Source organism: Oncorhynchus kisutch, linkage group LG4, assembly GCF_002021735.2.
Source record: "Oncorhynchus kisutch isolate 150728-3 linkage group LG4, Okis_V2, whole genome shotgun sequence".
Classification (NCBI taxonomy): domain Eukaryota; kingdom Metazoa; phylum Chordata; class Actinopteri; order Salmoniformes; family Salmonidae; genus Oncorhynchus; species Oncorhynchus kisutch.
The window spans coordinates 61,595,414-61,619,813 of record NC_034177.2 but is presented as its reverse complement, the minus strand read 5'-3'; the positions used below and the strand labels follow the sequence as shown (position 1 = coordinate 61,619,813).

General features: G+C 42.7%; 1 protein-coding gene across 4 annotated transcripts in view; it reads left to right on the top strand.

The window, feature by feature from the left end:
- The window catches only part of blnk (B cell linker), a 32,667-nt gene extending 8,865 nt beyond the window's left edge, over positions 1-23,802 (top strand). For 2 of the 4 annotated variants that reach the window (XM_020481540.2, XM_020481542.2), the window contains 21 exons: positions 1,912-1,977; positions 6,856-6,902; positions 7,093-7,133; positions 7,303-7,423; positions 7,659-7,765; positions 7,897-7,966; positions 14,357-14,440; positions 15,268-15,293; positions 15,396-15,421; positions 15,976-16,029; positions 16,186-16,216; positions 16,361-16,409; positions 16,953-17,016; positions 17,143-17,170; positions 17,271-17,301; positions 17,483-17,558; positions 17,780-17,811; positions 18,733-18,788; positions 18,973-19,056; positions 21,688-21,843; positions 21,951-23,802. In XM_020481540.2, the coding sequence (XP_020337129.2) occupies positions 1,912-1,977; positions 6,856-6,902; positions 7,093-7,133; positions 7,303-7,423; positions 7,659-7,765; positions 7,897-7,966; positions 14,357-14,440; positions 15,268-15,293; positions 15,396-15,421; positions 15,976-16,029; positions 16,186-16,216; positions 16,361-16,409; positions 16,953-17,016; positions 17,143-17,170; positions 17,271-17,301; positions 17,483-17,558; positions 17,780-17,811; positions 18,733-18,788; positions 18,973-19,056; positions 21,688-21,843; positions 21,951-22,067 (1,366 nt within the window). In that variant the 3' untranslated portion in view covers positions 22,068-23,802. Of the gene's footprint in view, positions 1-511; positions 1,020-1,911; positions 1,978-6,855; positions 6,903-7,092; positions 7,134-7,302; positions 7,424-7,658; positions 7,766-7,896; positions 7,967-14,356; positions 14,441-15,267; positions 15,294-15,395; positions 15,422-15,975; positions 16,030-16,185; positions 16,217-16,360; positions 16,410-16,952; positions 17,017-17,142; positions 17,171-17,270; positions 17,302-17,482; positions 17,559-17,779; positions 17,812-18,717; positions 18,789-18,972; positions 19,057-21,687; positions 21,844-21,950 lie in introns of those variants that run through there. The other 2 variants (XM_020481541.2, XR_004209814.1) reach the window with 2 other exon arrangements.
- The last annotated feature ends 598 nt before the right edge of the window (positions 23,803-24,400 follow it).

The following is a 24,400-nucleotide window of genomic DNA, read 5'->3' as shown; positions in this document are numbered from 1 at the left end:
AAAGTATAGTGACAAAGTAACAGTGAGAACAAAAACCACAGACAACTAAAAGTTCCCATTAAACACTCAGGGTTTATTTCTAAACACACGGTAAAGGGGGGCCGGAAAAGGGGCTGAGCTGTACCCAAGGAAAGAAACAAATATCCAAAAACACTCCTAAGCTAGACTACTTCAATACAGCTAACTAACCAAAAATAGTGAGTGGTCCACCCAATTCTAACTAGTGTATTTAGACAAAGTTTACCTACGGGTAGTGTACGCCCATGGGCGACTTTTCGTGGTACCCCCTTTTCCCACCAACAAACAAACAGTCACACCCCATAACAATACTCACATGTGGGGACAAAGTGACATGTAGACATAACCCAAACAAAAGCTCAACAGAGAGATGGCACTCCAGAGGAAACAACTGAATGGGTTTTTAAACCAAGGGAAAGGGGATGTGATTGGGTAATGGTAACAGGAGGAGGTGTGTCTTCTGATTAGAGACTGATTGATGACTGATTGGGTAATGATGATTGCCACCTGTGAAGAGGGGAGAAGGAGAGAAAAGAAATACACACACAGAATACTTGTATCCGTAACAGGGGGCAATCCAAATCTCACTTAGGACCCCCAAAAGGCTAGAGCCGGCCCTGGGTTATGTGAAACTCGTTTGGAAGCATTACGGGAAATAGCGTTGTCTTCAAATTGATCATGAAGAAGAAAGACATTTCAAGGAGAGTTTCACCCACAACAAAATACTGCAAAATATTGTGGTCAAACTCATGGAATGGAAAGGAGAAGTGATTGTTCTTGCAGAGGTGTTATTTTTTCCCCTCTGCTATGATCACTGATTGCTGCATGACTTGTTCAGTAGAGTAATCTTAGGCAGGCAGCCAATGCCAGTGAATTCATTCACAACGCAGACATTGAGCTGGATAGTAGCTAGACGCAGAAGTTGGCCTCTCTGGTCAATTGCCTGATTAATATATGGATACATTTAACAAGTTCACAGCTCCTGCAACTGTAAAACTTCGGTAAGAGATACCCATATTTCTATGTTGGGCAATGTATTTGTAAAACTGGGAAAGATGTTTAATGGTTAACCTTTGTGATCAGAACAACCTAAATTCTGACTATGTTTCAATGGTTATGATGACTTAGTGGCAACTGGCAAGTAAAGAAATGCCTACAGTAAATATATAGTATAATTATATGCACAAAGTGCCAACCATTTATAATACTGTACATATGTTCAATTATTTTCTGCCATGCTCAAAATAATAGATTTACCCAACAATAGCTTATTGTAGGCGACAATTAATTTTATTTTTTATCAAATGTTGCATCTAGATTAAGTTAAACAGTAAAAATGGGTTTATTGTATAGTATTTTATTTTATGAAGGAGCTGGGTGGCTGTTACATACAGTGCTAGTGATGCAACATTTGAAAGGGAGAGGGAATGTGGTAAGAGAAGGCTGACTAATGTGGATGTTCCTGTAATTACACCTGTCTCACACCCGTCTCCCTCATGCTCTCAATCTGTAATTGCATGTAGGCTACAGTGAGTAGGTAAGTTCTAGTGTGTGCGGGTGTGTACTTGACTCAGAACTACAGTTAACCTTCACCTCCAAGTGCTATGGCCAACATGGAAAGTTGACTCTGAAAAAGTTTTATTCCATGTTGAAGTTAACATATTTTCAGTGTTCCGCAGCCTGCAATAAACTCTGCCGGGGCCATATATTTAGACTACGCCATATTCTAGTATTAACATACATGATTGAGCTATAACATTTTTTGTCTAGCGCCTGTTATTACTTCCAAATTGTGTTAATAGTTGTGTCCTGTATTACGTTCATGAACATTACATGGTTTTTGTTGAATATGTTTGGACAACTTTAATGAGAAGCTTTAAATGTGTCTTCCAGCCAGCTTCAGAAGATGGTCCAGGATATCAAGAAGAATGATGGCAGTATCCTGAACAGGCTGAGAAGGTCAGTCTATTAAAATGAATGTTTGACACACTCCATACACAGAGAGCATTACTCAACACTATTCTCTGTGACCCACAAGTTAGCAGGGACACCAGTTGTGCCCCATAGTTCAATATTTTCCATACACTACACTAGGCATTTATCTGAAATGCAGTATAGAGGAATGAGAGTCCAGCCCATGTTGCAGCTCTATAGGTGGGAACAAGAACAGAGATGTGTAGTGTATTGGAACTACGTACATCTCAGTTCAGCTGAGAGTGCAGTGCGCTCACATGGTATAATTAGGGGTTGACAGAACAGCGACGCTGCAAAACCAATTGTTATTCCTAGATCATTTTGTTAGTAATGCCACTTTAATAATGTTTGCATTACTCATCTCATATGTATATACTGTATTTTACACCATCTGTTGTATCTTGCCTATGCCACTCTGTCATTGCTCATCCGTATATTTATATGTATATTTTCAAATTCCATTCCTATACTTAGATTGGTGTGTATTAGGTAGTTGTTGTGGAATTGTCAGATTACTTGTTAGATATTGCTGCACTGTCGGAACTAGAAGCACAAGCATTTCGCAATAACATCTGCTAACCATGTGTATGTGACCAATACAATACAATTTGATTTGATTGTTTTTTTACTTTTGAAAAACTTCTACTCATGAATCATAAGTCCAAATAACACCAAATTTGGGTTAATCAAATACATGATGAACCATGTTAAGTTTGGCATTGAAATCTCAAAAAATAAGGAAACTATTAGCAATTAACTTGTTTGTCTATGTAACGCTAATGATTAAAATAATCATTCAAAATCAGATTCACTCCAAATATGTTCTTTGGACTCATCACAATAGTCCCTAAAGAGTTTAGAAAATCATGCTGATTCATTCAAAGATGGCCACACCATACCTAATATGCTTCTTCTCATGAACCATAGGACCAAATATCACCAAATGTAGAAGAATGTAGGCCCATGGTACATGTCTTAACTTAGTTTGAGAAAAGCTAAGGGATTGGTCAAAAGATGTCTTGAGTTATTATTTACAAATCAAAAATATTTTGTGTCCATTAAAACCACTGTAATTCCACTCTACAGTTACCTATCAACTTGAATGGACGCTATCATGGACATCCCTAAAATGAACCACACTGAACAATACAATGGTGTCGGACAAGATGGCTGACGTTTTACGGTCCCCCAAACCAATTGTGCTATTGTGTGTGTTTTTTCGCGTTATTTGTGACTTATTTTATACATAATGTTACTGCCACCGTCTCTTATGACCGAAAAGAGCTTCTAGATATCAGGACAGCGATTACTTACTTCGTACTGGAAGAAGATTTTTTCTTTAACGAGTCGGACGTGAAGGATTTACTTCAGACACCCGACAGGGCCCTCATCACCGTCATTCGCAGGAGAAAAATATGAAGATATCTGGGACGTAGGTAGGGATGCCTTGTAAGGATCCGATGGTGAGTGGGTAATCTGCCTTTACTATCAGTCCTATAGTCCAGTCGTAAAATCATTGGATAACAAAATAGATGAACTACGATCACGTATATCCTACCAACGGGATATTAAAAACTGTAATATCCTATGTTTCACTGAGTTGTGGCTGAACGGTGACGTGAATAACATACAGCTGGTGGGTTTTACGCTGCATCGGCAAGATAGAACAGCCGCCCCCGGTAAGACAAGGGGTGGCGGTGTGTATATTTTGTAAATGACAGCTGGTGCACAAAATCTATTAGTAAGGAAGCCTCAAGGTTTTGCTCACATGAGGTAGAGTATCTCATGATAAGCTGTAGACCACACTATTTACCAATTTACCAAAATATTCTTCGTAGCTGTCTATTTACCACCGCAAACCGATGCTGGCACTAAGACCACACTCAATGAGCTGTATATGGCAAAAAGCAAACAGGAAAAAGCTAATCCAGAGGCGGCACTCCTAGTGGCCGGGAATTTCATGCAGGGAAACATAAATCTGTTTTGCCTCATTTCTATCAGCATGTGAAATGTGCAACCAGAGGGAAAAAAACACTAGACCACCTTTACTCCACACACAGAGACGCGTACAAAGCTCTGCCTCGCCCTCCATTTGGCAAATCTGACCATGATTATATCCTCCCGATTCCTGCTTACAAGCTAAAACTTAAGCAGGAAGCACCAGTGACTTGCTCAATAAAGAAGTGGTCAGATGACGCAGATGCTAAGCTACAGGACAGTTTTGCTAGCACAGACTGGAACATGTTCTGGGATTCTTCCGATGACATTGAGGAGTACACCACATCAGTCACTAGTTTCGTCAATAAGTGCATTGATGACATTGTCCCCACAGTGACTGTACATACCCCAACCAGAAGCCATGGATTACAGGCAACATCCGCACTGAGCTAAAGGGTAGATCTGCCGCTTTCAAGGAGCGGAGCTCATAAGAAATCCTGCTATGTCCTCTTACGAACAATCAAAAAGGCAAATTGTCAATACAGGACTGAGTACTACACCAGCTCCGAAGCTCGTCAGATGTGACAGGGCTTGCAAACTATTACAGACTACAAAGGGAAGCACAGCCATGAGCTGCCCAGTGACCCAAGCCTACCAGACGAGCTAAATTACTTCTATGCTCGCTTCGAGGCAAGCAACACTGAAGCATGCCTGAGAGCTGTTCCGGACGACTGTGTGGTCACTCTCTCTCCATAGCCAATGTGAGTAAGACCTTCAACATTCACAAAGCCGCAGGGCCAGACGGATTACCAGGACGTGTACTCTGAGCATGCGCTGACCAACTGGCAAGTGTCTTCACTGACATTTTCAACCTGTCTGTACATGTACCAACATGTTTCAAGCAGACCACCATAGTGTGCCCAAGAATACTAAGGTAACTTTCATAAATTACTATCAACCCGTAGCACTCACGTCTGTAGCCATGAAGTGCTTTGAAAGGCTGGTCACGGCTCACATCAACACCATTATCCCAGAAACCCTAGACCCACTCCAATTGGCATTGCGTCCAACAGATCCACAGATGATGCCATCTCTATTGCATTCCACACTGCCCTTTCCCACCTGAAAAAAAGGAACACCTATGTGAGAATGCTATTCATTGACTACAGCTCAGCATTCAACATCATTGTGCCCTCAAAGCTCATTACTAAGCTAAGGGCCCTGGGACTAAACACCTCCCTCTGCAACTGGATCCTGGATTTCCTGAAGGGCCAGACCCCAGATGGTAAGGGTAGGTAACAACATATCCGGCACGCTGATCCTCAACACGGGGACCCATCAGGAGTGCGTGCTCAGTCCCCTCCTGTACTCCCTGCTCACTCATGACTGCATGGACAGGCACAACTCCTACACCATCATTAAGTTTGCCAATGACACAACAGTGGTAGGCCTGATCACCGACAACGATGAGACAGCCAATAGGGACGAGGTCAGAGACCTGGCCATGTGGGGCCAGGATAACAACCTCTCCCTCAACGTGATCAAGACAAAGGAGATGATTGTGGACTACAGGAAAAGGAGGACCAAGCGTGCCCCCATTCTCATCGACAGGGCTGTAGTGGAGCAGGTTGAGAGCTTCAAGTTCCTTGGTCTCCATTTCACCAACAAATTATCATGGTCCAAACACACCAAGACAGCCGTGAAGAGGGCATGACGAAGCCTATTCCCCCTCAGGAGACAGAAAAGATTTGGTATGGTTCCTCAGATCCTCAAAGTTATACAGCTGCACCATCATTAGCATCCTGACTAGTTGCATTACTGTCTGGAATAGCATCACTGGGGCCAAGCTTCCTGCCATCCAGGACCTCTATACCAGACGATGTCAGAGGAAGGCCCTAAAAATTGCCAAAGACTCCAGCCACCCTAGTCATAGACTGTTCTCTCTGCTACCGCACGGCAAGCGATACCGGAGCTAATCAAATGGCTACCCAGACTATTTGCCGTTGCATTATATGCTGCTGCTACTCTCTGTTTATTATCTATGCATAGTCACTTTAACTCTACATACGTATTACATATTACCTCAATTACTTCGACTAACCTGTGTCCCCGCACATTGACTCTATACGGGTACCCCCTGTATATAGCCTCGTTACTGTTCATTTTACTTCAGTCTTTAATTTTTGTTTGTTTATCTTAACACTTTTTTGGGATAAAACTGCATTGGTGGTTAAGGGCTTGTGAGTAAGCATTTCACTGTAAGGTCCACACCTGTTACATTCGGTGCATGTGACGAATACAATTTGATTTGATTTGAATTTGTTATTGATAGCTCAAAAAAACAAGGACACTATTAACAACTCGTATTTAACACTAATGCACAAAATCATCTTCTTCTCGTGAACCATACATCAGATTCAATCCAGATTTTGTACGTAAGACTCATGATGATTGAGTGCTTGCTTTGTCATCTAACTGATCTTGTGTCTGTTTCTGTCCTTCTGTGAACCTTGTTCATTTGCTGCTCGCAGTTATATTTTCTTCAATTTTTTTTTTTTTTTGTGGTGAAAGTTGGTTATTCCTCTTTCTTCAACTATTAGAAAAACATAAGTAGTCCTCCAAGCTGAAAATAGACAAGCAGAAGGACAGATGGCTCTTCTCTCACTTTCCTTTCTTGAAAAGGGACCATCCACTGGCACAACACATGAAGGTATTTAGTGTGAAAGATAGATGGAAAAAAAGTACATAGGTTTCAGAATGAGCAGGTTGCGATACTACACATAACTGAGAGGGGTACCTTTGACGTGTACAGTCACTCTTCAGGCCCAAAGTATAAGGTCTAAAAGAAGTTACACTCTTGGTCAAGTCCATCCTTGTTTCTAAAACTTTTGACTTCAACTCCTAACTGGTCTTTCTGTACTGCAGATTTAAAAACAAATCCGCTCCAAAAGTACCTGTAAGAGACTATCAAGGTAAGACCTTTCTTCTAGTCTCACAATGTGGCCCTTGAAGTACTATATATAATAGTGAGATTGGCCAGCAGTATTTTCGGCTAATATGTTCAGAATATGATTTGGAAGCTATCATGCATGTCTTCCCAATATTGTAATTTCCAATAACTTTGCATCATGCGGGGCCCTTTTTCGATACTTCTCTATACAGGTGATGACTTGGATGGTGAACAGTGGTCTGAAAATGAGTTTGTGAGTTCAATCCACATGCCTTACTGATTCTAAAAACCTACCATATTAAAATGCTTCTAAAGTAATCTTTGTTTGACATTGTTTTCCGCAGTCATTTGACTTCTGTCAGAAGCTTTCCATCACACAAAGCTGTGGGGCTGAACGCCTTAACACTATTATGATGTTGCAGGATAGTGACACTTATGAGGAACCTCAAGGGGAGCAGGATGATAGCTATGAGCCTCCTCCCAGTCAGAGTGTCTTCAACACCACCACCTCGTCTGCCTGCTTCCCCAGGGGGGACTACGTAGGTGAGAACTCTTCCACCCTGCCACACACGTGCGTGCGCATCCATGCGGGCACGCACGCACACACATACTCACTCACACTCACTCGCCTTGTTGAGGCACCACTCATAAATCTTTGTGTTGATGAAAGCCACTAGTCAGTGGACTGTGACAGACACAGAGTGCCACAAAGACAGTGTGTTGTTGCGTTATGCAAATTCTGACGTCCTGTTTCTGATTTTGCTTCTTTTTTTTTCAGACAGCTGCCGTGACAGGCCAACCCACCCACCCAGGAAGCCCATCTGCCTACCAAAACTCACCAGACCATCACTTCCCCCCAAACCCAACCAGCAGGACGACAATGAGGTACTGTGTAGTTATTAGGCAAAATAATAATTATTCTTATTCTTGTTGGTTTCTGTACATTTATGACAGCATATTGACAGATTCTTTGCCTCATATTTTTCTTGACACATTGTATGATCTGCTCTCTTCAGGAAGACTACGTCATCCCAAAAAGTGATGATGAAGACAACTATATAGACCCCACAGAGGAACCTCCTGCTAGTAAGTTATTCCAATAAATGAATCCCTTTAGTTCCACCTCCCACACATGCGGTGACCTCATCTCAAATCAAATCAAATTTTATTTGTCACATACACATGGTTAGCAGATGTTAATGCGAGTGTAGCGAAATGCTTGTGCTTCTAGTTCCGACAATGCAGTAATAACCAACAAGTAATCTAGCTAACAATTCCAAAACTACTACCTTATAGACACAAGTGTAAGGGGATAAAGAATATGTACATAAAGATATATGAATGAGTGATGGTACAGAGCGGCAATGGGCAAGATACAGTAGATGGTATTGAGTGCAGTATATACATATGAGATGAGTATGTAAACAAAGTGGCATAGTTAAAGTGGCTAGTGATACATGTATTACATAAGGATGCAGTAGATGATATAGAGTACAGTATATACGTATACATATGAGATGAATAATGTAGGGTATGTAAACATTATATTAGGTAGCATTGTTTAAAGTGGCTAGTGATATATTTTACATCATTTCCCATCAATTCCCATTATTAAAGTGGCTGGAGTTGAGTCAGTGTGTTGGCAGCAGCCACTCAATGTTAGTGGTGGCTGTTTAATAGTCTGATGGCCTTGAGATAGAAGCTGTTTTTCAGACTCTCGGTCCCAGCTTTGACGCACCTGTACTGACCTCGCCTTCTGGATGATAGCGGGGTGAACAGGCAGTGGCTCGGGTGGTTGTTGTCCTTGATGATCTTTATGGCCTTCCTGTGACATCGGGTGGTGTAGGTGTCCTGGAGGGCAGGTAGTTTGCCCCCGGTGATGCGTTGTGCAGACCTCACAACCCTCTGGAGAGCCTTACGGTTGTGGGCGGAGCAGTTGCCGTACCAGGCGGTGATACAGCCCGACAGGATGCTCTCGATTGTGCATCTGTAGAAGTTTGTGAGTGCTTTTGGTGACAAGCCGAATTTCTTCAGCCTCCTGAGGTTGAAGAGGCACTGCTGCGCCTTCTTCACGATGCTGTCTGTGTGGGTGGACCAATTCAGTTTGTCTGTGATGTGTACGCCGAGGAACTTAAAACTTACTACCCTCTCCACTACTGTTCCATCGATGTGGATAGGGGGGTGTTCCCTCTGCTGTTTCCTGAAGTCCACAATCATCTCCTTAGTTTTGTTGACGTTGACTGTGAGGTTATTTTCCTGACACCACACTCCGAGGGTCCTCACCTCCTCCCTGTAGGCCGTCTCGTCGTTGTTAGTAATCAAGCCTACCACTGTTGTGTTGTCCGCAAACTTGATGATTGAGTTGGAGGCGTGCGTGGCCACGCAGTCGTGGGTGAACAGGGAGTACAGGAGAGGGCTCAGAACGCACCCTTGTGGGGTCCCAGTGTTGAGGATCAGTGGGGTGGAGATGTTGTTGCCTACCCTCACCACCTGGGGGTGGCCCATTAGGAAGTCCAGTACCCAGTTGCACAGGACGGGGTCGAGACCCAGGGTCTCGAGCTTGATGATGAGCTTGGAGGGCACTATGGTGTTAAATGCCGAGTTGTAGTTGATGAACAAGCATTCTCACATAAGTATTCCTCTTGTCCAGATGGGTTAGGGCAGTGTGGTTGAGATTGCATTGTCTGTGGACCTATTTGGGCGGTAAGCAAATTGGAGTGGGTCTAGGGTGTCAGGTAGGGTGGAGGTGATATGGTCCTTGACTAGTCTCTCAAAGCACTTCATGATGACGGAAGTGAGTTCTACGGGGCAGTAGTTGTTTAGCTTAGTTACCTTAGCTTTCTTGGGAACAGGAACAATGGTGGCCCTCTTGAAGGTGGGAACAACAGACTCGGATAGGGATTGATTGAATATGTCCGTAAACACACCAGCCAGTTGGTCTGCGCATGCTCTGAGGGCGCGGCTGGGGATGCCATCTGGGCCTGCAGCCTTGCGAGGGTTGACACGTTTAAATGTTTTCCTCACGTCGGCTGTAGTGAAGGAGAGTCCGCATGTTTTAGTTGCGGGCCGTGTCAGTGGCACTGTATTGTCCTCAAAGCGGGCAAAAAAGTTATTTAGTCTGCCTAGGAGCAAGACATCCTGGTCCGTGACGGGGCTGGTTTTCTTTTTGTAATCCGTGATTGACTGTAGACCCTGCCACATACCTCTTGTGTCTGAGCCATTGAATTGAGATTCTACTTTGTCTCTATACTGACGCTTAGCTTGTTTGATAGCCTTGCGGAGGGAATAGTTACACTGTTTGTATTCCGTCATGTTTCCGGTCACCTTGCCCTGATTAAAAGCAGTGGTTCGCGCTTTCAGTTTCACGCGAATGCTGCCATCAATCCACGGTTTCTGGTTTGGGAATGTTTAAATCGTTGCTATGGGGACGACATCTTCAACGCACGTTCTAATGAACTCGCTCACCGAATCAGCGTATTCATCAATGTTGTTGTCTGACGCAATACGAAACATATCCCAGTCCACGTGATGGAAGCAGTCTTGGAGTGTGGAATCAGATTGGTCGGACCAGCGTTGAACAGACCTCAGCGCGGGAGCTTCTTGTTTTAGTTTCTGTCTGTAGGCAGGGATCAACAAAATGGAGTCGTGGTCAGCTTTCCCGAAAGGAAATGTTTCTAGAGACAATATCTCTCTCATCATCACTCAATGCATAGGTTTACCTCCACTGTACTCACATCCTACCTTACCTTTGTCTGTACAATATGCCTTGAATCTATTCTACCGTGCCCAGAAACCTGCTCCTTCTAGACGACCAGTTCTTATAGCCTTTAGACGTACCCTTATCCTACTCCTCCTCTGTACCTCTGGTGATGTAGAGGTTAATCCAGGCCCTGCAGTGCCTAGCTCCACTCCCATTCCCCAGGCGCTCTCATTTGTTGACTTCTGTAACTTTCATGAAATCACACATGTAAGATACCAAATTAAAGATACACGTGTTGTGAATCCAGCCAACATGTCAGATTTCAAAAAGGCTTTTCGGCGAAAGCAAACGATGCTATTATCTGAGGATAGCACCAAAGTAAACAAAAGAGAGAAAACATTTCAACCCTGCAGGCGCGACACAAAACACAGAAATAAAAATATAAATCATGCCTTACATTTGACGAGCTTCTTCTGTTGGCAGTCCAATATGTCCCATAAACATCACAAATGGTCCTTTTGTTCGATTAATTCCGTCCATATATATCCAAAATATCCATTTATTTGGCGCGTTTGATGCAGAAAAACACTGGTTCCAACTTGTGCAACGTGACTGCAAAATATCTCAAAAGTTACCTGTCAATTTTGCCAAAACATTTCAAACTACTTTTGTAATACAACTTTAGGTATTTTTTAAAAGTAAATAATCGATAAAATTTAAGACGGGGTCTTCTGTGATCAATACAGGAAGAAAACAAACTCAAGCATGCTTTCTGGTCATTTGCCTCCATCAAACAGTACACATGAAGTGACCCTCGTTCAAGATGGCCTTAATTCTTCATTACACAAAGGAATAACCTCAACCAATTTCTAAAGACTGGTGACATCCAGTGGAAGCGAACTGCAAGCAAGTCCCTTAAAATCTGGATTCCCAATGAAAAAATCTGAATGGTTTGTCCTCGGGGTCTCGCCTGTTACTCACAGACATGATTCAAACCGTTTTATATCCAAATCTACTAATAATACGCAAATCTTATCTTCTGGGGATGAGTAGCAGGCAGTTGAATTTGGGCATGCTTTTCATCCAAAATTCCAAATGCTGCCCCCTATCCTAGAGTTTTTAACACCCCGGCCATCAATCTCACACAAATTATCAATGAACCTACCAGGTACAACCCCAAATCCATAAACACGGGCACCCTCATAGATATCATCCTATCCAACCTGCCCTCCACATACACCTCTGCTGTCTTCAACCAGGATCTCTGCCTTATTGCCTGGTTCCATAATGGGTCTGCGGTGAAACGACCACCCCTCATCACTTTCAAACGCTCACTAAAACACTTCAATGAGCAGGCCTTTCTAATCGACCTGGCCAGGGTATCCTGGAAGGATATTGACCTCATTCCGTCAGTAGAGGATGCCTGGTTATTCTTTAACAGTGCTTTCCTCACCATCTTAAATAAGCATGCCCCATTAAAAAAAATTTGAACCAGGAACAGATATAGCCCTTGGTTCACTCCAAACCTGACTGCCCTTGACCTGCACAAAAACATCCTGTGGCGGACTGCAATAGCATCGAATAGTCCCCGCGATATGCAACTGTTCAGGGAAGTCAGGAACTAATCTACACAGGCAGTTAGGAAAGCAAAGGCTAGCTTTTTCAAACAGAATTTGCATCCTGTAGCACAAACTCCAAAATGTTCTGGGACACTGTAAAGTCCATGGAGAATAAGAGCACCTCCCCCCAGCTGCCCACTGCACTGAGGCTAGGAAACACTGTCACCACCGATAAATCCACAATAATTGAGAATTTCAATAAGCATTTTTCTACGGCTGGCCATGCTTTCCACCTGGCTACCCCTACCCCGGTCAACAGCCCTGCAACCCCACTTTGCTCAAGCCTCCCCCATTTCTCCTTCACCCAAATGCAGATAGCTGATGTTCTGAAAGAGCTGCAAAATCTGGACCACTACAAATCAGCTGGGCTAGACCCTCTCTTTCTAAAATGATCCGCCAAAATTGTTGCAACTCCTATTACTAGCTTGTTCAACCTCTCTTTCGTATCGTCTGTGATCCCCAAAGATTGGAAGGCTGCCGCGGTCATCCCCCTCTTCAAAGGGGGAGACACTCTAGACCCAAACTGCTACAGGCCTATATCTATCCTACCCTGTCTTTCTAAGGTCTTCGAAAGCCAAATTAACAAACAGATCACCGACCATTTCGAATCCCACCGTACCTTCTCCGCTATGCAATCTGGTTTCTGAGCTGGTCATGGGTGCAGCTCAGCCACGCTCAAGGTCCTAAACAATATCATAACCGCCATCAATAAGAGACAATACTGTGCAGCTGTATTCATTGACCTGGCCAAGGCTTTCGACTCCGTCAATCACCCAGTTCTTATCGGCAGACTCAATAGCCTTCGTTTCTCAAATGACTGCCTCGCCTGGTTCACCAACTACTTCTCAGATAGAGTTCAGTGTGTCAAATCGGAGGGTCTGTTGTCCGGACCTCTGGAAGTCTCTATGGGGGTGCCACAGGGTTCAATTCTCGGGCCGACACTCTTCTCTGTATACATCAATGATGTCGCTCTTGCTACTGGTGATTCTCTGATCCACCTCTGGACAGTTCTGACTTTGAATATGTGGACAACTACAAATACCTATGTGTCTGGTTAGACTGTAAACTCTCCTTCCAGACTCGCAACAAAGCATCCTTCACTCATGCTGCCAAACATACCGTTGTAAAAATGACTATCCTTATGATCCTTGACTTCAGCGATGTCATTTACAAAATAGCCTCCAACACTCTATTCAGCCAATTGGATGCAGTCTATCACAGTGCCATCCGTTTTGTCACTAAAGCCCCATATACTACCCACCACTGCGACCTGTACGCTCTCGTTGGCTGGCCCTCACTTCATATTCGCCACCAAACCCACTGGCTCCAGGTCATCTATAAGTATTTTCTAGGTAATGCCCTGCTTTATCTTAGCTCATTGGTCACCATAGCACCACCCACCCGTAGCACGCGCTCCAGCAGGTATAGTTCACTGGTCACTCCTAAAGCCAATTCCTACTTTGGCCGCCTTTCCTTCCAGTTATCTGCTGCCAGTGATTGGAACGAACTGCAAAAATCACTGAAGCTGGACACTCATATCTCCCTCATTAACTTTAAGCATCAGATGTCAGAGTAGCTTACAGATCACTGCACCTGTACATAGCTTATCTGTAAATAGGCCATCCAACTACCCATCCCCATACTGTTATTTATTTGATCTATTTTGCTCCTTTGCACCCCAGTACTAGCACATTCATCTTCTGCACATCTATCACTCCAGTGTTTAATTGCCATATTGTAATTATTTCACCACTATGGCCTATTTATTGACTTACCTCCCTTATCTTACCTCATTTGCACACACTGTATATAGAAATGTTCTATTGTATTATCGACTGTATGTTTGTTTATTCCATGTGTAACTCTGTGTTGTTGTTTGTGACACACTGCTTTGCTTTATTTTTGGCCAGGTCACAGTTGTAAATGAGAACTTGTTCTCAACTAGCCTACCTGGTTAAATAAAGGTGAAATAAAATAAAATAAAAATCTGGCACTGGAAATAAGACCAAGTGCACTATGTGCGTCAATTAAATTGTCTTCAACATACAGGTGTCATGAAACCCACTGCACATGTTCATCTGTTGCCATTCACTGTCAGACAAACCTTACCAAGACACCCCAATGTCAACATACAATACAAATGTAAACTTCCTTCAGACCGTCCAATGCACGGAAGAGGCAAACCAGTAGAGAGCAGTCCTTCGATGTCTAAGACTGTGCCAGAGCGCTCAAATAGCCCAGGTATGTAACTGCATCTCAGCAGGAGCACTGGATATACAGTGGCATGAAAAAGTATGTGAACCCTTGGATTTAATAATTGGTTGACCCTCCTTTGGCAGCAATAACCTCAAACAAACATTTTCTGTAGTGTGAATCAGACCTGCACAACGGTCAGGAGGTATTTTGGACCATTCCTCTTTACAAAACTGTATCAGTTCAGCAATATTCTTGGGATGTCTGGTGTGAACCACTCTTTTGAGGTCATGCCTCAGAATCTTAATCGGGTTGAGGTCAGGACTCTGACTGGGCCACTCCAGAATGAGTATTTTCTTCTGTTGAAGCCATTCTGTTGTTTATCTACTTCTGTGTTTTTTGTTGTTATCATGTTGCATCACCCAATTTCTGTTGAGCTTCAATTGGTGGACAGATGGCCTTAGCCTTGCAAAATGTCTAGATAAGGCCTCCTGAGTGGCGCAGTGGTCTAAGGCACTGCATCGCAGTGAAAGCTGTGCCACTAGATATTCTGGGTTCATGTCCAGGGTCTGTCGCAGTCGGCAGTGACAGGGAGACCCATGGGGCACCACACAATTGGCCCAGCGTCATCCGGGTTAGGGGAGGGTTTGGCCGACAGGGATGTCCTTGTCCTATCGTGCACTAGTGACTCTTGTGGTGGGTCGGGTGCAGTGCAGAAATCCGGGTAATTCCAAAGGGTTCACATACTTTTTCTTGTCATTGTTTTGGGGAGTTTAATAAATGTATTGTGCTTAATGTAAACGACTGGGTTAGAACCCGGCTCTCCTGTATTCCTAACTTTGAGGCTTAGTCTTTTTTTAATATTTTTTTTATAGATGTGTATGAAGTTCCTGACATTGAGGTGGGTTTGATAACCAATACGTTACAATTAATAGTATAGTTAATGACTACGCAATGACTGTAGGATTATGCTTGATGTGTCCCATTCTCTCTTTATCTTAAGGAAAACTCTCCTCCCCCAGTGAGCAGGTCAGTTCTGGTTCAAGGATCGTAAGCACTTTTCAGACAGGGATCAACATTTCCTCTAAGGGAAATATGTAAAGATACACTGAGTATATCAAACATTAGGAACACCTTCCTAAAATTGAGTTGCACTCCCCTTTTGCCCTCATAACAGCCTCAATTTGACAGGGTATGGACACGACAAGGTTTCGAAAGCGTTCCACAGGAATGTTGGCCCATGTTGACTCCAATGCTTCCCACGGTTGTGCCATGATGTCTGGATGTCCTTTGAGTGGTGGACCATTCTTGATACACAGGGGAATTGTTGAGCGTGACAAACCCAGCAGCATTGCAGTTCTTGACAAACCGGATCTCCTCCCCTTCATCTACACTGGTTTAAGTGGATTTAGCAAGTGACATCGATAAGGGATCATAGCTTTCAGCTGGATTCACCTGATCCGTCTATGTCATGGAAAGAGCAGTGTTCTTAATGTTTTGTAAACTCAGTGTATATTCATTGCTTAATATGATGGATGAGATACCAAAATGACTATTTATTTCTAACATATTTCTTTTCACAGACCTTCCACACTCAAAGTCCCTGCACAGGGTTTTCCCCCTAGAGCCAGCCCAAGGTGCTAATAACAACTACAACTTATTCAAGAGACCGGGAAATGATTTTACGCATGATAACCATTTCAAGATAAACTATTCGCTAAACACAAGGTTGTTTCCTTCAGTGTCATTGTCACACTTACATGAATAATTTACATTTGATCTTCTCTCTGTAGAATGCACCTAAAGACATGTCCACCCAACCCAGTAAGTGTTACTGTACCAAAGAGAATCTAGGCTTTGTACCTGACCACAAATAGTTTATTTGACGAGATAATAATAGAAAAGTAAAGGAAACATTGAATATTATCAACATGGGAATCATATACGTTTATATGTATTGTCATCCAGGTCCAGGAGCCCATAGATGATGAATATGAAGTGTGCGATCCAGATGAAAGTATGTCATTCATCCATAATACTACCATGAGCCCAAATGACTAAACGTTCAAACCATAATATGCCACTAACAAGTTCCAAAAGACTTCAAGCAACTATTGACAAAGAACATTGTTCCAGATTCTGTAAATATTTGAAGGACTGTATTGGTAGTTACTTCACTTGGCTTATCATGCCATCTAGTGGATTGCCAACATTTTGTATTTAACGCAAAACGGAACCATCTCATTCCCGATTGCCAACACTACTCTGCTATTTCCATGATTATTTATATATTTATTCATCTTTCATTTAACCTGATAATTCACCTTGAAATGTACATCTCTTTTTTTTTCAAGTGAGCCCTGAAAGCAGCATATATGAAGTTACACGTAACATGAGACACAACACAACATACAGTACAGAACAATGAATAGAAGTTAAAAGAGCGTCTGTTTTATACTTCTTAAAAGAGCATTGTGTTACTTAAGAGAACTCCCAAGTGTAAGATACTATGAGTACTGTGTATGTGTGCACGTTTTGTGTGTCATCTCTGTTCTTCCAGGTGGCAGTAAAAAGTCTGCTGAGAAGGCCCTGCCTGTGCTTCCCAAACCAATGCCCAGAGAGACGTACGTGTCGTGTAAAATCATGTATCATTTATTTTCGGTTCATTTCTGGCCGCTCGTTCAATTAAGAGTGACGGAAAGGTTTGGTTCCAGGTATTACTTAACTCACATAAACCTCTCTATTTTTAGGAAGCCATTGAAGCCACCTTTAAGGCCGGTAGGACACCTGTAAAATATATTGTTGGAGAAAAAAACTAGTGGAATTCAAAATGTTATGCGAAATGATGTAGGATGATCATGTCAGTATTTTTTTTCAGAGGCAAGATATTGCATCCAGGGAAAATGAAGGTAACTACTCCTAAAATATTAGAGTGCTCAATTGGATCAAAGCTTCATTTGTTTTCATCGGATGTTCAAAGATGTAATGCATTTACCAAAATCCATTTCACATTGTAAAGTTGTAAATTTTTTATGCAGTCTTCCACTTGCTACTGTAACACACACTCTTGCTATGTCTGCTTTTCGACAGGCCCAGCACTGGCCATGAGGCACAGTACCCAGAAACCCACGACCACACCCCAGCCCTCTGAATACAAACGTGCCAAGTAAGAAACACCATGACCTCATAAGAAGTCACTATTTTGCACGCACATATCACTTTTCCAGCCTAGTCTCAGATCTGTTTGCAAGACAGCACAAACACAGACAAGGCCAATATCAATTATTTTGGAATGAAGGAATGCTGTTTGTAACCACAGCACCGCATGTTTACTCAAACCGCAGTGCCCTGGCAAATTACAGTATATTCTTGTTTTCTCTACTGCAGGATTCCTCTGCCACAGATGTTTACCTCTCCTAGTAAGTACAGGTCTGAGAGACGTGTGTCCATCACCCGCGGGAAGTAGGGGTGCTAAAGGGTGCTGCGGCACCAGAACAGAGCGGCACGTTTTGCTCTTCATTGTAATCTGAGTGCTAATATAAATACTATGCATGCCAGTCTCACTTGGCTAAGAGTTGAGGAGGGACGGACTGCATCACTTCATCTTTTTGTAAGAAACATTAATGTGTTAAAAATCCCAAATTGTTTGCATAGTCAACTGACACACAGCTCTGACACACACACTTAACCCACCAGACATTCCACCAGGGGTCTTTTCAGTCACCAAATCCAGAACAAATTCAAGAAAGCGTACAGTATTATATAGAGGCATAATTGCAGAGAACCTCCTTCCATCTCATATTGCTCAAATAAACAGCAAACCTGGTTTCAAAAAACAATTTGCGGGTATTTGACCTACATAGTTTGTGTGTATGCATTGATGTGTAGGCTACTTGTGCCTTTTCAAAAAAAATTATGTAATTCTGTCTTTGAGCTGTTCTTGTCTATTGATGTTCTGTATTATGTTTCATGTTTCGTGTGGACCCCAGGAAGAGTAGCTGCTGCTTTTGCAACAGCTAATGGGGATCCTAATAAAATACCAAATACCAAAGATGACCATAACTTTGACACTGAAAGTGAAACAACCAGTGGAGGCTGCTGAGAGGAGGAAGGCTGGAATGCAGTCAATGGAATGGTATCAAACATATGGTTTCCATGTGGTTAATACCGCTCCATTGACTCCAGCCGTTACTATGAGCCGTCCTCCTCTCGGCAGCCTCCACTGGAAACAACATAGCAAACAATGTATGTATTATGTAAATGGCTCTGCTGTGTCCACACAACATTCAATGATTATTTATCTTTTTGAATTTTTCCCTTCACTGTTCTCTAATACTCAGAACCTGACAGAGGAACCGTACCCACAGCTGAAAAAAAGTTGACGGATGCTGAAGAGGTGAAAAAGACCTGACCTGAATTTCACCATTTTATATACTATATAACATACAATGATATAGCTCAAAATACTGGTACACGATGCATGGATGGATACACTATATTACGTTTGTGGAGACTGGAAAGGCTGTATTTTCAGAGCCACTCTCTTGTTGCTGTATTTTTGTTGTTGTTGTTGTTGTTAGGGGGCAGATGTCTTGAAGAAACCCTGGTATGCCAGCACCTGTGACCGTAAGACAGCTGAGGATACTTTGGTTCGCTCAAATAAGGCGAGTCACACTCACATGATTACGGACAAATGTACATACTCTTATCATTACATAGTCTTAAGACAGTGGTTCCCAAACTGCGGGACGGGTCGGCAGGGGTGGCACAGGGCCCCACCCCCTTTTTGGAACTCATTCCGGCTTTCGACTTACTCTTGAAGTTGTAATAGTAGAATGCACAAGATGCACTTTCGAAACTGGGTAGTCTTCCTCTTAACATGTCAGTCAATGCATACCTCAGAGAGCTGTTTATAACTTGTCAGAAATGTCCAGATCAATGAGCCCGTGTCACCTAACGCTTTTAGCTATGTTTTTTAGCCTTTAGATTTTGTGTGTTTTGAGTTACTCAAATATCAAAATAAAATATAACGTTATTGGTTGCATACACATATTTAGCAGATGTTATTGCGGGTGTAGCAAAATGCTTGTGTTCCCAGCTCCAACAGTGCAGTAGTATATCTAACAATACACAAAAATCTAAAAAGGAAAATAACAGAATTAAGAAATGTAGAAATAGTAGGACGAGTCCAGAGTATAAATGTGCATTCGGAAAGTATTCAGACCCCTTGACTTACGTTACATCCTTATTCTAAAATAGATTTTTTTTTAATGTAACATCCCCATCAATTTACACACAATACCCCACAATGACAAATCAAAAATACGTTTTTAGATTTTTTGCAAACACTGAAATATCACATTTACATAAGCATTCAAATCCTTGACTCAGTACTTTGTTGAAGCACCTTTGGCAGTGATTACAGCCTTGAGTCTTCTTGGGTATGTGACCATACAAGTTTGGCACACCTGTATTTGGACAGTTTCCCCACAGCATGATGCTGCCACCACCATTCCTCACTGTAGGGATGGTGCCAGGTTTCCTCCAGACTTGACGCTTGGCATTCAGGCCAAAGAGTTCAATCTTGGTTTCATCAAATTCCAAGCGGGCCGTCTTATGCCTTTTACTGAAGTGGCTTCTGTCTGGCCACTCTACCATAAAGTAACATAAAGTGGAAAAAGTCAAGGTGTCTGAATGCACTGAAGGTACCACGTTCATCTGTATAAACAATAATACGCAAGTATAAACACCATGGGACCACGCAGCAGTCATACCGCTCAGGAAGGAGACTCATTCTGTCTCCTAAAACGAGTCCTATATCGACATAACCTGAAAGGCCTCTCAGCAAGGAAGAAGCAATTGCTCCTAATCCGCCATAAAAAAAAAGCCAGACTACGGTTTGCAAATGCACATGGGGACAAAAATCATACTTTTTGGGAGAAATGTCCTCTGGTCTAATCAAACAAAAATAGAACTGTTTGGCCATAATGACCATCTTTATGTTTGGAGGAAAAAGGGGGAGGCTTGCAAGCCGAAGAACACCATCCCAACTGTGAAGCACGGGAGGGAAGGGTACTGGGCGGAGGCCGGGTAGTGGTAACTATTTAACAGTCTGACTGCCTTGAGATTGAAGATGTTTTTCAGTCTCTCGTCCCAGCTTTGATGCACCTGTACTGACCTCGCCTTCTGGATGGTAGTGGGGTGAACAGGCCGTGGGTTGGGTGGCTGAGGTCCTTGATGATCTTCTTGGCCTTCCTTCCTGTGACACATTGTCCTGGAGGGCAGACAGTGTGCCCCCGGTGATGCATTGCTTCCCCGTGCTTCTACACCTGCATTGCTTGCTGTTTGGGGTTTTAGGCTGGGTTTCTGTACAGCACTTTGAGATATCAGCTGATGTACGAAGGGCTATATAAATAAATTTGATTTGAATTTGATTTGATGCATTGGGCTAACCGCACCACCCTCTGGAGAGCCCTGCGGTTGCGGACGGTGCAGTTGCTGTACCAGGCGGTGATACAGCCCCGACAGGATGCTCTCAATGGTGCATCTGTAAAGATTTGTGAGGGTCTTTAGGGTCCAAGCTGAATTTCTCCAGCCTCCTGAGGTTGAAGAGGCACTGTTGTTCCTTCTTCTGTCTGTGTGGGTGGACCATTTCAGATTGTCAGTGGGGAAAAAAAGGGTTCCAAAAGGTTTCTACGGCTGTCCCCATAGGAGAACCCTTTTTGGTTCCAGGTAAAACCCTTTTGCGGATAGGGTTCTATATGGAACCCAAAACAGTTGAACAAACAAGGGTTCTCCAATGGGGACAGCTGAAGAACCATTTTAAGATCGAGATAGCACCTTTTTTTCAAAGTGTACACCGAGGAACTTGACGCTTTTCACCTTTTCCACTGTGGCCCCATCGATGTAGATTAATAAACATGGCAAAATGTATAGAATTGCAACAAAATTAGTTTTAAAACGGCTAAATGTTCTCTGCACCCCATGACAAAATGTGTACAATTGCAGGAAATAAGCCTTAAACCAGCAAAATGTTCTCTCCGCCAACAAGAAGTGCATGAACAGTTTGTGTCATGTATCGTGCTTGTGCCCATTGAAATAGACATGGTACGCATGCACGCGCAGGGTGGGCGCGGAATGTTCCTCAATGCTGGAGGAGGGCCTGAATGAAAACGTTTGGGAGCCCCTGTCTTAAAAATATACTGGTATGTTTTTCATAAACTAAAATAATGGGGATTTGATTCAAAAGAGACCGATGCTCCAGCTGACTGTATTGTGTGTCTTCTCTGTGTCAGGATGGGGCATTTCTAATAAGGAAGAGCTCTGGTCAAGACAGACAGCAGCCATACACTTTAGTGGTGTATTATAACAGTAGAGTCTACAACATCCCAGTACGCTACATCCAAGCATCGCAGCAGTACACTCTTGGAAGGGAGAAGAAAGGAGAGGAGGTAGACGGCGTCTCATCTTGCTCTATAACAATATTCTGATACAAATGTAATTTTGATGGTCTGATTGCTAACCTATAGGCCTGACACCTCTTAATGTATTCCCTCAGCGTTTCACCAGTGTTTCCCACATCATTGAGAACCATCAGAGGAACCCCCTGGTACTGATTGACAGCCAGAGGAACACCAAGGACTTCACCAAACTGTGCTATGCTGTGAAGCCTTAGGCCTCACTAGACCCTCACCAGTACTATGGACCATCCCAAATCAGTGTGTCTAGTGTTAGACCTGTGTGCAAATCAACAGGCAATTTGATGCTGCACTCAAGTCTGATCTTACAGAGCATCTGTTCAGGGTTTGTGAACAACAGTTTAGTCACATTCACCAGCCATGGCTATCCAAGCAAGACCAGCATGAAATGTACATAATGTACTGTATTAGCTCAGTCAAATTGTTCATGTGTGGGAATATTCAAACTTGTGTTGAACATTTTGCATTCTATGGGGTCTTTTCCAACAAGCATTATCCCATAGACAGTGCCATTATGTATTCTTACATAATAACAGATTATAGAAATGTTATGAATAGAATGTAACGTAGTATACATACACTGAACAAAAATATAAAGGCAACATGCAACCATTTTTAAATGTTACACAGTTACAGTTCATATAAGGAAATCTGTCAATTGAAATAAATGTATTAGGCAGTAACTTGTGGATTTCACATGACTGGGAATTAAGATATGCATCTGTTGGTCACAGATACCTTAAAAGGTAGGGGTGTGGATCAGAAAACCATCAGTATCTGGTGTGACCATCATTTGCCTCATGCAGTGTGACACATGCCTTTCACATGGAATTGATCAGGCTGCTGATTGTGACCTATGGAACGTTGTCCCACTCGTCTCCAATGGCTCTGCTAAGTTGCTGGATATTGTCGGGAACTGGAACACATTGTCGTACACGTCGATCCAGAGAATCCCAAACATGCTCAATGTGTGACATGTCTGGTAAGTATGCACACCATGGAAGAACTGGGACATTTTCAGCTTCCAGGAATTGTGTACAGATCCTTGCGACATGGGGCTGTGCATTATCATGCATCATGAAAAATGAAGTGATGGCAGCGGATGAATGGCACGACAATGGGCCTCGGGATTTAGTCACGGTATCTCTGTGCACTCAAATTGCTATCGATGAAAAGCAAACGTGTTCCTTGTCCATAGCTTATGCTTACCCGTACCATAACCCCACCACCACCACGGGGCATTCTGTTCACAACGTTGACATGAGCAAACCTCTCACACACACACCACCATACATGCCATCTGCCATCTGCCCATTACAGTTGAAACTGGGATTCATCTGTGAAGAACACAGTTTGTCAGTGGTCATCGAAGGTAAGCCTTTGCCCACTGAAGTCGGTTATGGCGCCGAACTGCAATCAGGACAAGACCCTGGTGAGGATGACGAGCCCGCAGATGAGCTTCCCTGAGACTGTTTCTGACAGTTTTGGCAGAAATTCTTTGGTTGTGCAAACACAAAGTTTTGTCAGCTGTCCGGGTGGCTGGTTTCAGACGATCCTGCAGGTGAAGAAGCCAGTTGTGGAGGTCCCAATGTCTAAAAGGACGTTGGAGGCGGTTGATGGTAGAGAAATTAACATAAAATTGTCTGGCAACAGCTTTGGTGGACATTCCTGTGTTGTGTAACAAAACTGCACATTTTAGTGTGGCATTTTATTGTCCCCAGCACAAGGTGCACCTGTGTAATGATCATTCTGTTTAATCAGCTTCTTGATATACCACACCTGTCAGGTGGATGGATTATCTTGGCAAAGGAGAAATGTTCAGTAACAGGGATGTATACAAATTTCTGCCCAAAATTTGAAAGAAATAACCTTTTGAGAATATGGAAAATTTCTGGGATCTTTTATTTCAGCTCATAAAACTTGGGACCAACACTTTGCATGTTACATTTACATTTTTGTTCAGTGTAGTAGTATATATACACTAAGTATGAATGGTATATGAGGATAGAAAATGTTACTGAAAACAGATCAACATTGTGATTTACATAAATTCAATGAAAACCAACTCTAACAAACTGACTAGACTACACTGACTCTACTAAAAATTTGGTGAAAATACAGGTAAAATGACAGTTTCTCAATTGTTTGAGCACATTTGTTCAAACATAATTCACTTTTTCAAAACAATTAACACGCAGGCCCAAACTGAAACCCTTTGGCGAAAATGACACATTTAATTTGCTAAATGCATTAAAACTCTAAAAACATTATATACATAACACAAAATAAACTACCTACAGTTGAAGTCGGAAGTTTACGTACACTTAGGTTGGAGTCATTGAAACTCGTTTTTCAACCACTCCACACATTTCTTGTTAACAAACTATAGTTTTGGCAAGTCGGTTAGGACACCTACTTTGTGCATGACACAAGTAATTCGTCCAACAATTGTTTAGACAGATTATTTCACTAATAACTCACTGTATCACAATTCCAGTGGGTCAGAAGTTTCCAAGTTGACTGTGCCTTT